Genomic DNA, 12,173 nt, shown 5'->3' with positions numbered 1-12,173 from the left:
TGCGCCATCACCGCCCAGGCTAAAAGTTCTTTTGAGTTCTTTACCTTACTGCTTAAGGAGCTTCTCTGCAGCTTGGAATGTTTCATTCTCAGAGGAAACTGTTACACATTATGTAGTTACTTTCTTGTTACTGAGATAACAACTGTCTTAGTTTGGGTTTTACTGCTGTGAACAGACACCATGACCAAGGCAACTCTTATAAGAACAACATTTAATTGGTTCTGGCTTACAGGTTCAGAGGTTCAGTCAATCATCATCAAGGTGGGGACATGGCAGCATCCAGGCAGGCATGGTGCAGGAGGAGCTGAGAGTTCTACATCTTCATCTGAAGGATGCTAGCAGAATACTGGGTTCCAGGCGGCTAGAATGAGGATCTTAAAGTCCACACCCACAGTGACACACTTATTCCAATAAGACCACACCTACTCCAACAGGGCCATACCTTCTAATAGTGCCATTCCCTAGGCCGAGCATATATACAAACCATAACAACAGCCATGACCAAAAGCAACGTGGGGAGGAAAGGCTTAGTTGGCTTATATTAGCTTACTTATCCAAACACAATCTATCACAGAGGGAAGCCTGGGTAGTTATCTAGGAAGGAGCCTGAAGGCAGAATCCAAGGAGAGCCCTCGGAGACGTGCTGCTTACTGCCGTGCTCCTCAAGTTCCATCAGTAGTCCTTATTTTAGAAACTGTTCATAACAGCCTTATTTATAATAGCCAGAAGCTGGAAAGAACCCAGATGTCTCTCGGCAGAGAAATGGATACAGAAAATGTGGTACATTTACACAATGGAGTACTACATAAAAAAAATGGAGTACTTCATAAAAAAAATGAATTTATGAAGTTCTTAGGCAAATGGATGGAACTAGGAAATATTATCCTGAGTGAGGTGACCCAATCACACAAAAAAAAATCCTCATGGTATGCACTCACTGATAAGTGGCTATTAGCCCTAAAGCTCCAAATACCCAAGATACAATCCACAGACCAGATGAAGCCAAGAAGAGGGAAGACCCACGTGTGGATGCTTCAGTCCTTCTTAGAAGGAGGAACGAAATACCCATGGGAGGAGATTTAGAGACAAAGTGTGGAGCAGAGACTTAAGGAAAGGCCATCCAGAGACTGCCACACCTGGGGATACATCCCAAATACAGTTATCAAACCCAAACACTATTGTGGACCAACAAGTGGTTGCTGACAGGAGCCTGATATAGCTGTCTCCTGAGAGGCTCTGTCAGTGCCTGACAAAAACAGAGTTGGATGCTCTCAGAAAACCATTGGACTGAGCACAGGGTCCCCAATGAAGGAACTAGAGAAAGGACCCAAGGAGCTGAAGAGGTTTGCAATCCCATAGGAGGAACAACAATATGAACTAACTAGTACTCCCCCCCCCCCCCAGAGCTACCAGGGACTAAAGCACCAACCAAAGAGTACACGTGGAGGGCCCCATGGCTCCAGCTGCATAAGTAGCAGAAGATGGCTTTGTGGGACACCAATGGGAGGAGAGGCCCTTGGTCCTGTGAAGGCTCAATGCCCCAGTGTTGGGGGATACCAGGACCAGGAAGCAGGAGTGGGTGGGTCAGTGAGCAGGAGGAGGGATGGGATAGGGGGTTTTCGGAGGGGAAACCAAGAAAGGGGATAACATTTGAAATGTAAATAAAGAAAATATCTAATTAAAAAAATCTCTAAAAAAAAAGATTGTAGATCAATATCAATTGGAGAGCTCTAAAAATATATCAATCCCTTGCTACACTCCAATTGGTTCTAATTAGTAGTTTTGGATTCAGCTCAGCCATCACTACTTTTGTTACCTACCCAAGTAATACTAGGGCACTAATGATGCTAAAGGACCATCACCCTACAGAACTTTCAAATAGCATCCCTAAGTAAAATTTGACTTTTCCTAGTGAGTGAGTAGAAAAGGGGATTCGAGGTATCTCATTCGAGATTTGAACACTTTTGTTTGCACATTGTCAAATCTATTTGCAACAAGAAATAAATGTTTTGTCATGATAAAAAAAAAAATTCAGGAGGATCACCTGCCCAAGAGTGGAACCACTCATAGTGAGCTGGGCCCTCCGATATCAAATACTAATATGGAAAATGTCTCACAGACATGCCTACAAGCCAATCTGAAGAAGGCAATTCTTTAACTGAGGTTCTGTATTCCTTGGTGGCAATAGTTAATGTCAAGTTAATAAAAACTAACCAGCACATTATTTTGTGCTAATATCTTCCACATTTGTGATTTCTTCTAATTCTTCAAATTGAATTTAAATAGTTTATCATATCTCAATTAACTGAAAGACCAGGTATAAGATAGATTTCAGGCTGTAAGGGTCCATGAGTCACTGAAGAATGATACCCTGGACTCAAATAGTATATATAAACTCAGAGAGTGCTATTCTGCAGAAGTCCAGAATGCTGGGGTCTCCCATTAACAAGATAGGGAGACAACCAGGTAAGCTCGCAGGCCTGATTTGAAGCACATTAGGGGATTCTGGGGGAGGTGACTTTTATGTTAATCTGTTGGGTCCATCTCTAGGAACATTCCATTCCTGGGGTGTGGGCGCTGGAAACTTGCTGGGGAGGCCTGGAAACTGCTGCTGAGGATGTGGTGGAGGAAGTCTGGAAACTGCTGCTGACCCATTCTCCTTGCCTCAGACTAAATGGCCGGGCAGCCTGGGCTTGCCTGGAATCGCCCAGTTCTTGGAAACAGATTTAGGCCTAAACTGCCAATGTGAAGCCTGTCGTGGAATCAGTCAGCCTGAAGGTAGAATATGGAATTCCACCAAGTGTGTTAAAAACCTACTTCATGCCGTCCTCTGCTCCGTCATCTTGTTAGTTTCGTAATCCAACACTCGTCGTGAATGAATATCATCCCTTTAGATCTGGTGTTTTTATGAGAGGCACTATGGAGCATACGGGGATCCTTGCTCTCCAGCAGGATCATAATTCCAACTTGAGGTGAAAAGAGGTGTTCTCACTTTTCTTAGCTCTAGAGCACATCCGCATGCAGCGCTTGAAGCTCTCTTTTATCTGCAGATATGTCTGCAGTTAAAATGCATCTCCTCTGAGAAGACAAATCACACCAGCCCTTCCGAGGAATCAGCGAGCTGAAAGAGAGGATTACTATCCCTTAGAAGTGAATCTGTGTTCTTTTTGAAAAAGTCTTCCCGGGGCTAGCACCCAGAGCCAGCAACAGAGCGCAGCGTAGCATCACGTGTCTGCAGCAGCCTCGGGATTGGAGGAGCGGGTTTTTTTAGTGCTGCGGTCTAGGCGCGGGCAGTCCCGCCCAGCTGCCAGAGGAGCCTGGTAGCGGAGAGAAGAGGCCACCAGAAGACCGTAGAGGGGAGGGGGCGGGAGGGGGGTGGGGCAGCCTTAGCCACCCAAGGCCTGGAGCCTGGGAGGACAAGGAGCGACGCCGGGCTACCCGCCTCGCCACAACTTGCCCGGACCAGACACGCTTTATCGTGTACCCTGGAAGAAGGAGCCCGCCTGCCTCTCGCTGCTCAGTTGCTCCTCGGCCTCCGCCAGCCCCGCCTCTGCGCCAGCAGCAATCCCGGGATCTGGATCCCCCGTGATTCCCCGTGCCTTGCAGCGTCCTGCATTCGCCCAGGAGCGCGCAGCTGGGGTGAGCCGAGGTCTCGGATGCTCCAGGCGTCGGTCAGACTTCAGCCACACAGAGCATCTCGCGTATCTGTTGGCGAAGTGGGGCCTTCTTCCCTATTCTGTCTGCTGAGATCAGCAAGGCTGCAGATCTGCAGCTCCCCTCAACCATCTTTTGCCTTGTAGGACCCGGCTCCACGAGCCTTTGTCTCTTCGGGTTCATCAGGCCAGCTGTACAGTGCAGTGTGCCCAGAACAGTATGCTGCACTGTAGGGAACCCAGTCTGGGGTGGGAGTAGGGGAACAGGAAAGTATGCCCCCTGCCTTCCTGTTCCGGCCATCTTGTGGCGGATTCGACCTAGGGGGTAAGGATGGCTAACCGCAGATGCCCTAAGCTCTTGGACTGCCAAGACCTTGGGCCTGCGCTGGTTCTTACTGGGTATGCAGCGGAAGCGCGGGAGCCTCTCTCACGTTCAGCTAGTGAGCCTTTGAACAGAGCAAAGGTTCACCCCTTTAACAAGGAAAAGGCAAAGAAAATAGGAGGGTATGGGCCTGGAGCCATTATCTGCTTTACTGAGCACCTAAGTCACTAGGCCCGTTTTTTATTAACCAAGCACATTCTGAACGCCCTTCCCTTTCTGCACTAGGTGCTGGAAATACGGAGGTGAGCAACATATCTCTCCTGTTCCCGCTGATGCTGCCAGCCCAGTGGATGGAGCCCAGAATCCACAAACCTGCCAGGTCTGTAACCCAGTGCTACAACAGATGCGGAAACTGAGGGCCAGGGTAAGCTAGGCATCAAGTCTATGGAAGAACCAATGTTTAAAATGGTCTGTATTCTTAGGGCTTCTATGCTCGGTTGCAGTAAAATGTGTTTTCCTTATTGCCTCAGAAGCTTGTGAATGCGTAGCTTATATGAAGTGTATGTTTTATTTCCTGGACACTTTTTGTGTGGATTTATTTATATTAATATGGAAAGTGCTAAAAATAGTTGGTTACAATTTACTTGCAGATAGTTACTGTGAATTGTATCTTCCTTTCTTCTGTTCACGTATTTGGTTGTTAGGAAAGAAAAAAAATTTCCTGATGATTGGTCCAAGCAGGGCCTCCCTGGTGGATTGAGGACTGCCTGGCTTTTCCTCAGCTCCTTGACCCGGGCGATAACCAGAGGCAACCTCCAGAAGACCCCTACAATGAGGGGTGTGGTGTCTGCACATCGCTGCTAGAACTTTCTAAAGAATGCAGCACCAACGCAGATTTGTAAGGTAAATACTGTAGTCCGGGGAATCTTGATACAAAGCTGAAGGTTGAAGTTCCCATCCAGTTTAACTTCACCTTTTTAAAGATATGTTGAATGACTTTTTTTTAAATCTCAAAAATGGAATGGCAAGCTATTGGATATACTGGGTGAGTTGTCTGGTTTGAGTTTTAACAAGTTGTCAACGCTGAGCTTCCAGCCCACAGAGGGAGAGCAAGACCTTTTAAAAGTACGTTGGAAGTAAGGCATTTAGAAAGGCTGATGGGTGAACAAGTGTAACCTTACTGTGGAGTAATGCACAAACACCCCCTTAATTTTAAAAATACAATTCCATTAAAATTGGCAAACGCCAATGTATACGTCCGCATAATTAATACCATAGTCAAAATGCAGAACGCCCCGCCCCAAATTTTCCTCTCGCCCTTAGGCCCTCACTTAACTTCATATTTTATTGCTCCAGGTTTCCCAAAGGTGTGAAAAGGATAAAGACAAATGTGTATTTCTAATCTCAGAACCTAACGCTAACATAGGGATGGATAGCCAGAAGACCATATAGCTAGGACTGAAGATTCTGGAGACGTGACCCCACGCATGTTTTAGGGGCTCCCTGGGCCCTCTCTTGAAACCAGGGAGTGTGGTGTCAGGGAAGGTGGCCCTCAAGAGATGCCCACCGCAGGTGGATGAGTCCTGTGACGTCTCCTGCTGGTCCAAGAGGTCTTCTCTGTCTTTCTGGTCCCGCAGGTCCCCGGGCGCATGCTGAACGCGCGTGGGCGGACACGCCCTGTACTCCAGATCGGGGCAGGGCGCTGCCATAGCAACGTCCTGGACGCCCAGATCTTAGGCCGCCGCCGCCACCGCAGCGGGGGTCTGGGCCATCTTAGGCTCACGTGGGGAGTGGCGGCGGCGGCCGGGAGGCTGCCAGGGCCCAGGAGAGGACGTTGCTCCGCCCCTCCAGGGCAAGCCTAGCCGGCGGACTGGCTTGCAAGCATGGTAAGTTGCACGCGGCCGGAGGTGTGTCTGTCCCGGGATGCAGGGCAGGGACGGTCGGGGTTCGCTTAGACTCTCGCCTCTCCATCCCCCGCCTCCCGCCGCGCTGTCTCTTCCTCCGCAGCCCTTCCAGAAGCACGTCTACTACCCTCTGGCCAACAGCCCCGAGGGGCCCGACGCCTCTGCCGCAGGCGCGGCCCCCATGGCCTTTGTCCCTCCCAGCGCGGCCTCGGGCCCCCTGCCCTTCTTCCAGTTCCGGCCGCGACTGGAGAGCGTGGACTGGAGGCGGCTGAGCGCCATCGATGTGGACAAGGTTGCCGGCGCCGTGGACGTCCTGACACTGCAGGAGAACATCATGAACATCACCTTCTGCAAGCTGGAGGACGAGAAGTGCCCGCACTGCCAGTCGGGGGTAGACCCAGTGCTGCTGAAGCTGATCCGCCTGGCGCAGCTCACCATCGAATACTTGATGCACTCGCAGGAGTTCCTCACCTCGCAGCTAAACCTGGTGGAGGAGAGGCTGCGCCTGAGCCTGATCGACTATGAGCAGAGCAAGCAGCTGCTCACCAAGCAGGCTAGCGAGATCAAGCTGCTTAAGGAGGAGTGTAAACGCAGGAAGAAGATGCTGTCCACACAGCAGCTGATGATAGAGGCCAAGACCAGCTATTACCAGGTGGGACACTGTGCCGGGCCACTTCCCTTTAGGGACCTGCACAGAGATTCTGCACAGAGATTTTTTTTTCCCCTCTCAGAGAAAACAGATTAAGGCCAAAGCAGTCACTTTAATCTACAGCAAAAATATTTCATCACCTTCTGCAGCCACCAAGGAATTAATAATTAAATATCTAATATTGTCTGCAGGGCTTATGGAGTTACTCAAATGTTGGCTCTTGAGCCTGTTTCTTCTTTACAAGATTCTTCTTTATAGATACTGTGAACGATCCAATTGTGTACACATTGCTAGTGAAGTTAGCCCCCCAAAGACCTGGATATGATTCAATATGTGAGCCCCCAATTGTGTACACATTGCTAGTGAAGTTAGCCCCCTAAAGACCTGGATATGATTCAATATGTGAGCCCCCCCTTAAATTGAATCGTTTTCCAAGTGACAGAAAAGTGCCAAAATAGAACCTTAATGGACCCCATCTTACCTGCATTTGGCACACTTCTGAGTCTCCTCTATCCGTGTTTGGTTCTTGCATAGGAATCATCTCACAGTGAGTTAGGCTCCTGAAGTTTTCAATATGTGCAGTTCCCAAGGACAAGAATACTAACAATAGCATTTGAGCACTTTTATATTCAAATCAAAATCTCCATCTGTTATGAATTAGACATTGAGCCCAGTATAAATATTGCAATTTTGAAATCAATATACAGATCGAGAAAGGATCAGAAATGTTTTGAAATTTGCAATATTAGCATTTGTCTTACGAGGTATTGGGGCTGGGACTCAAATCCAAATATTTGTGTTTATGTGTGTTTGCATGTGTCTGCATGAGCATGTGCAGGTGCCTGAGGAGGCCAGAGAGTGTCAGCTCTCCTGGAGCTGGCGTTAGGAGTGTTGTGAGCACCTTCGTCTGGATGCTGAGACTCTAACTAGGGCTTCTGCAAGAGCAGCAAATGCCTCTTAGCTGTGAGATTCAAACTAAGCCCCAGCCCTTGGAGTTGGTGTGGAGTTTTATGCTTGGGGGGTGATGTCTACGCTTTGGAGCATTTTGGATTTTAGATGAGGAGGCTCAAACTGTGGGCAGCTAAAGGAAGGACAAACTTTGATTGAAAAGATAGTAAACATCAGGTTGACAGAGTTGCTCTTACGCATTTGGGGTAAGTGCTCTTTAAATGGCTTCAAGCGTTCTTGGGAACGTGGGAGCCTATGCAGGTTTCAAGGTTGCAGAAGTGGATGCGGGGCAGAGAAGTGGTCCAGTTCTTGGTGCATAAGACAAGTCCCAGGAACTCTGAAAGAAGTGTGTTGCAGCGTGGAGCAGCAGGGAAATCCTAGGCCCGGTTGGTCTTGGGCAGACCCCAGGAGGCACTCTCTCAGAGCATACCCAGATTCCTCAGTGGCTGCTCCACTGGAGCTTGGAGTTTACATACCTATAGAGAGTGCTAAAGTTACTTTTTTTTTTTTTTGATACAATAAATAGAATCAGTTCTGTCTTTAACATTTAAAAGAAGTGTATTGTTCTCTAGGTTGGGTTGTAATCTAGTGAAATATTAACACACTTTGCAAAAAATTATCTCCCATTCTTTCAGTCACCATAGAAAAAATTGTTAGTAAAGATTTTCACATGTGAACTATGAGTGTGGCTGAAAGCTCTCTAACAAAGCTGACATATGATCTCTGTGTGAATATGTAAAGGTAAGGACTTGATCAAACCAATGGTTCCCATCAACCCTTAGCACAGGTGGTCGCTCTGAATGCCAGCGCTGCCTGTGGTGAGGCTGGTGTGGGTTCGTGTGGGACAGACGTGACTGCATCATCGTTTTCTACTTAGGTGGACAGGTGCTCTGCCCCCTGTGAAATGACGCACCTTTGTTAGTTTCACAGTTAGACTGCGTAGGTCTGAATGTGATGCGGTGTCAGTGTTGCAGTAATGTTTCATTTCTAAGCACACTGTCCTTCCTGCAACCAGGGTATTAGCAGCAACAGCCTGTTAGCGTGAGGAGTCCATGAGACAGAACAGGTAGCCCGCGTGAGGACCCCGTGGAGGCGTGGATTCAGCTTTCCTTGTTACTGGCTTCCTACAGTCTCTTGTGAACCCTCGGACTACTTCCACTGAGGAGTGGAGGTGAAGAAGGCCGAGGCCGTGGAGGGGGTGCATGGGGTGATTCAGGTGTTCAAAGACTACACCTGAGAATGGAGAACACACAGCAAGTGTTGAGACTCCAGGTTACACTTGGCTGCTAAAACGGTCTACGAAAGATACTTGATTTTGGTTAGTAATTTGGGGTTAAGATACAGTCACGAGTTTTAATTAATTAATTAATTAAGACCCATTAATCAACCTACTGCCAGAAGAACAATTCAACCCAGGGCTCTGTCCCACGTGTAGGTAGCCCTCTACTGGAACAGGGACAAACTACACCACGGAAGAAAACCTGACTGTCCCTGTGCTGTAAGTGCTGAGCTAGTGCAGGATCTCAGTGGCTTCCGCATACCCAGTAAGGACCGGCGCAGGCCCAAGGTCTGGGCAGGCCAAGAGCTTAGGGCATCTGCGGTTAGCCATCCTTACCCGCTAGGTCGAATCCGCCACAAGATGGCCAGAACAGGAAGGCAGGGGGCATACTTTCCTGTTCCCCTACTCCCACCCCAGACTGGGTTCCCTACAGTGCAGCCTACTGTTCTGGGCACACTGCACTGTACCGCTGGCCTGATGAACTTTCTAAGGAAAGTTCCTGATACCTGGCTCTTCTGAGCTATCTTTCTTGTCCGTGACACCTCCCCAGCTGTTGGTTACATCATAACTTTCGTGGCACTGTGGCACTAATTGGCATATCTTTCCAAGGTGATTGCTATTATGGTTTGCAGGATTCACAGCTGGGTATAACTGTTGAAGCCTTTTCTCCCTCAGCAGCCTTCACAGCACCTTAAGGCACCATGAAAACCAGCCAGCAGGGAAGAGACTTCCAGATTAGTGCCAGCATGAGTGACCCACGCTCCATTCTCAAAGTGTGGGTCTTCCCGTCATGTTCTAGTAGGTAACCGAGTAGGTAACGAAACATACTGTGTTGTTTTGAGGGTTTCGGGGATCCCCGGCAACTCTGTAGTGTGTCCCCACACCTGCCACTGGGGTTTTGTTGGATAACCTCAGGCTTTCTGGAGGAACATTATACTTCTGCATAGGGAAACTAGATAAATATCAGTGGTAGGATGGATGATAAGACTGTGCTCCGTGTACCTAAGGGAATTTTACCTACCTATAAAGAAAAATGAAATTATGAACCTTGTATGTAAACTGATCAGTATAATTTTGTTAATTTCCATTATAATTTAATGTATTTTTTATAGTTTTAGTAATCCAGACCCAGAAAATAAACACATGTACTTTCTCATATGTCAACCCTAGCTTTGAATCTTTAGATCTGTACTTTTATCACAGAGTCCCTGTAGCAGCCAAGAGACGAGAAAGAGGAACCGTTAGGAGAGGATAAGAAAGTGCATCAGGGAGGAGGACGGACAGTATGATGTCGGGGGAAGGGGGAGCGTGTAAGTGGGGGAGGGGCAGGGCAGAGCAGAGCAGAAGCGAAGGAAGAGAACACCAAGGATGTTTGGGAAAGTCCCATGGAAACCTGCCGTGTTATAAACTTTCTCGTATGTGTATATTTTAAAAACTTACTTATTTTGATTTTATGTGTGTGAGTCTTCTGTGTACATATATGTCCATGTACCGCATGCACACAATACAGGCAGAGGCAGAAGAAGGAGGCCAGAGTCCCTGGGATTGGGTGATAGACAGTTGTGAGTTGCCATGTTATAACTGGCCATCGAACTCCGGTCCTCTGTAAGAGCAGCCAGTGCTCTTAACCACTGAACCAACTTTCCAGCATACACTCACATGCACGCATGTACATACATGTAGACACACACATACATATACACACATATCCACATACATCCACATATTTACATTTTTTAATTGGAGATGTGTTGTAATGACTGTACACACACACACACACACACACACACGCACGCACTTCTCAGTTTCTTTTAAATTGGAGATGTGTTCTAATGGCCAAGCATTCCTCATGGCCTTCCATTGCCTGCTGGGAGATTATGATGTCTGGGGATTCTGATTCCAGAGGTGTGGAATGAGGAACTCCCATTGGTAGGGAACGGCCACACCTTTCTGATGCTGCGCTTCGGGATGTCAACAGAATTAGATTCTGTAGGAAAATGTGAGTTAAATGAGTCTGTTTGTCCAAGGGCTGCAATGAGTCTGTCTGTCCAAGGGCTGCAAAAGGAAACTCGGTGCCTGATGGATTGAGATCTCTCTCCCTCTCTCTCTCTCTCTCTCTCTCTCTCTCTGTCTCTCTTTCTCTCTCTCTCTCTCTCTCCCTCTCCCTCTCCCTCCCTCTCCTTCTCCTTCTCCCTCCTTCCTTCCTTCCCTCTCTCCCTCCCTCCCTCCCTCTCTCTCTCTCTCTCTCTTGCTCTCACTCTCTCTCTCCTGTTCCCTCCCTTCCCTTCTCTCTTTCTCTCAAACTCTTCCACACCTTCAGTCTAAGATAATTTGTTGAGGGGCAGTGTGCATTTTCAGAGTACAAGAAGTCCCTTGACTTAGAAGGATGCTGTTAGGACTTAGACAGAAGAAGATGTGAATCATTTATTGACTGATGGACACATTCCATCCTGTGGCCTCTCTTTTCTGGCAGTCTGATAACTATGCTATAAACTGAAAGGTGTGGGCATGCTGAAGAATCAGGTCACATGCTTCTGCTCCCAGAGAAAACAGTAAGACAGACGCTCTCTAGGCAGAGTGGGTTCAAATCCCATCTCTACTCAACTGCTAGACCTTAACAAATAACCGTGTGTACACAGGTCTCTACTCTGCAGAATGGGGACGGTATCATAGCTACCTCACAGCCATTGTGAGTGAGTTGTGTGTGGCCGTGCTTAGCATATAGCTAGTTCTTGTAGCCAAACCCTGAGACTGAGGCCCATACAAAACAAGCCCCAGAGCTGACTGACTGTGAGATGGCAGAAGTCACGTGACTGCCAGCATTTTAGGTTTTCTTCACCTCTCTCAATTCCAGAGGCCTTGGACTCTCTGCAAAGAGATTGAGCAGACCATGTGATCATGGTCACCTTCAGACATCCCAATACCATTTCTCTATTCCTTCTCTTTGTCTCCATTTCCTTTGCTTCTAGAAATCACAGGAATTATGTAGTGAAAAAGGAAACCTGTAAGGGTGCCTGCCTCATGAAGGCCCTTTTCCCTGAGTGTTGGGACCTGAGTGTGGCATGTTTTATGCAGTCAGAATGTGTACGGGGGTCACAATGGCAATGTACATTGTTATTTTCTCCTCAGTATTTTATTATATAAAATTTACAATATACAGAAAAAAATCAAAATAACTGTATGCTGAATCTCCATATATAGAAGATTTTAAAAGGAAGACTAATAAGAACAATGGGCTGAGCACTGCTAACCTAGAGACATGGACTGAGCACTGAGCACTGCTGACCTAGAGAGATGGACTGAGTACTGCTGACCTAGAGAGATGGACTGAGCATTGCTAACCTAGAGAGATGGACTGAGCACTGCTAACCTAGAGACATGGACTGAGCACTGCTGACCTAGAGACATGGACTGAGCA

General features: G+C 47.6%; 1 protein-coding gene and 1 long non-coding RNA gene across 6 annotated transcripts in view; one reads left to right on the top strand and one right to left on the bottom strand.

Annotated features, from left to right (window-relative positions):
- Positions 1-5,648, bottom strand: part of LOC116084109 — a 14,025-nt gene extending 8,377 nt beyond the window's left edge. The window contains exon 1 of the long non-coding RNA XR_004116043.1: positions 5,543-5,648. This is a non-coding gene — a long non-coding RNA (uncharacterized LOC116084109). The remainder of the gene's footprint in view (positions 1-5,542) is intronic.
- The window catches only part of Dzip1 (DAZ interacting zinc finger protein 1), a 53,415-nt gene continuing 44,535 nt past the window's right edge, over positions 3,294-12,173 (top strand). The window contains exons 1-5 of one of the 5 annotated variants that reach the window (XM_031360924.1): positions 3,294-3,639; positions 4,261-4,354; positions 4,680-4,878; positions 5,613-5,861; positions 5,983-6,531. In XM_031360924.1, the coding sequence (XP_031216784.1) occupies positions 5,859-5,861; positions 5,983-6,531 (552 nt within the window). In that variant the 5' untranslated portion in view covers positions 3,294-3,639; positions 4,261-4,354; positions 4,680-4,878; positions 5,613-5,858. Of the gene's footprint in view, positions 3,640-4,260; positions 4,355-4,679; positions 4,879-5,612; positions 5,862-5,982; positions 6,532-10,088; positions 10,171-10,645; positions 10,755-11,015; positions 11,308-12,173 lie in introns of those variants that run through there. The other 4 variants (XM_031360923.1, XM_031360925.1, XM_031360927.1 and 1 more) reach the window with 4 other exon arrangements.

This window comes from Mastomys coucha, unplaced genomic scaffold (genome assembly GCF_008632895.1).
Source record: "Mastomys coucha isolate ucsf_1 unplaced genomic scaffold, UCSF_Mcou_1 pScaffold9, whole genome shotgun sequence".
Classification (NCBI taxonomy): Eukaryota; Metazoa; Chordata; class Mammalia; order Rodentia; family Muridae; genus Mastomys; species Mastomys coucha.
This window is presented reverse-complemented; position numbering and strand designations above follow the sequence as displayed.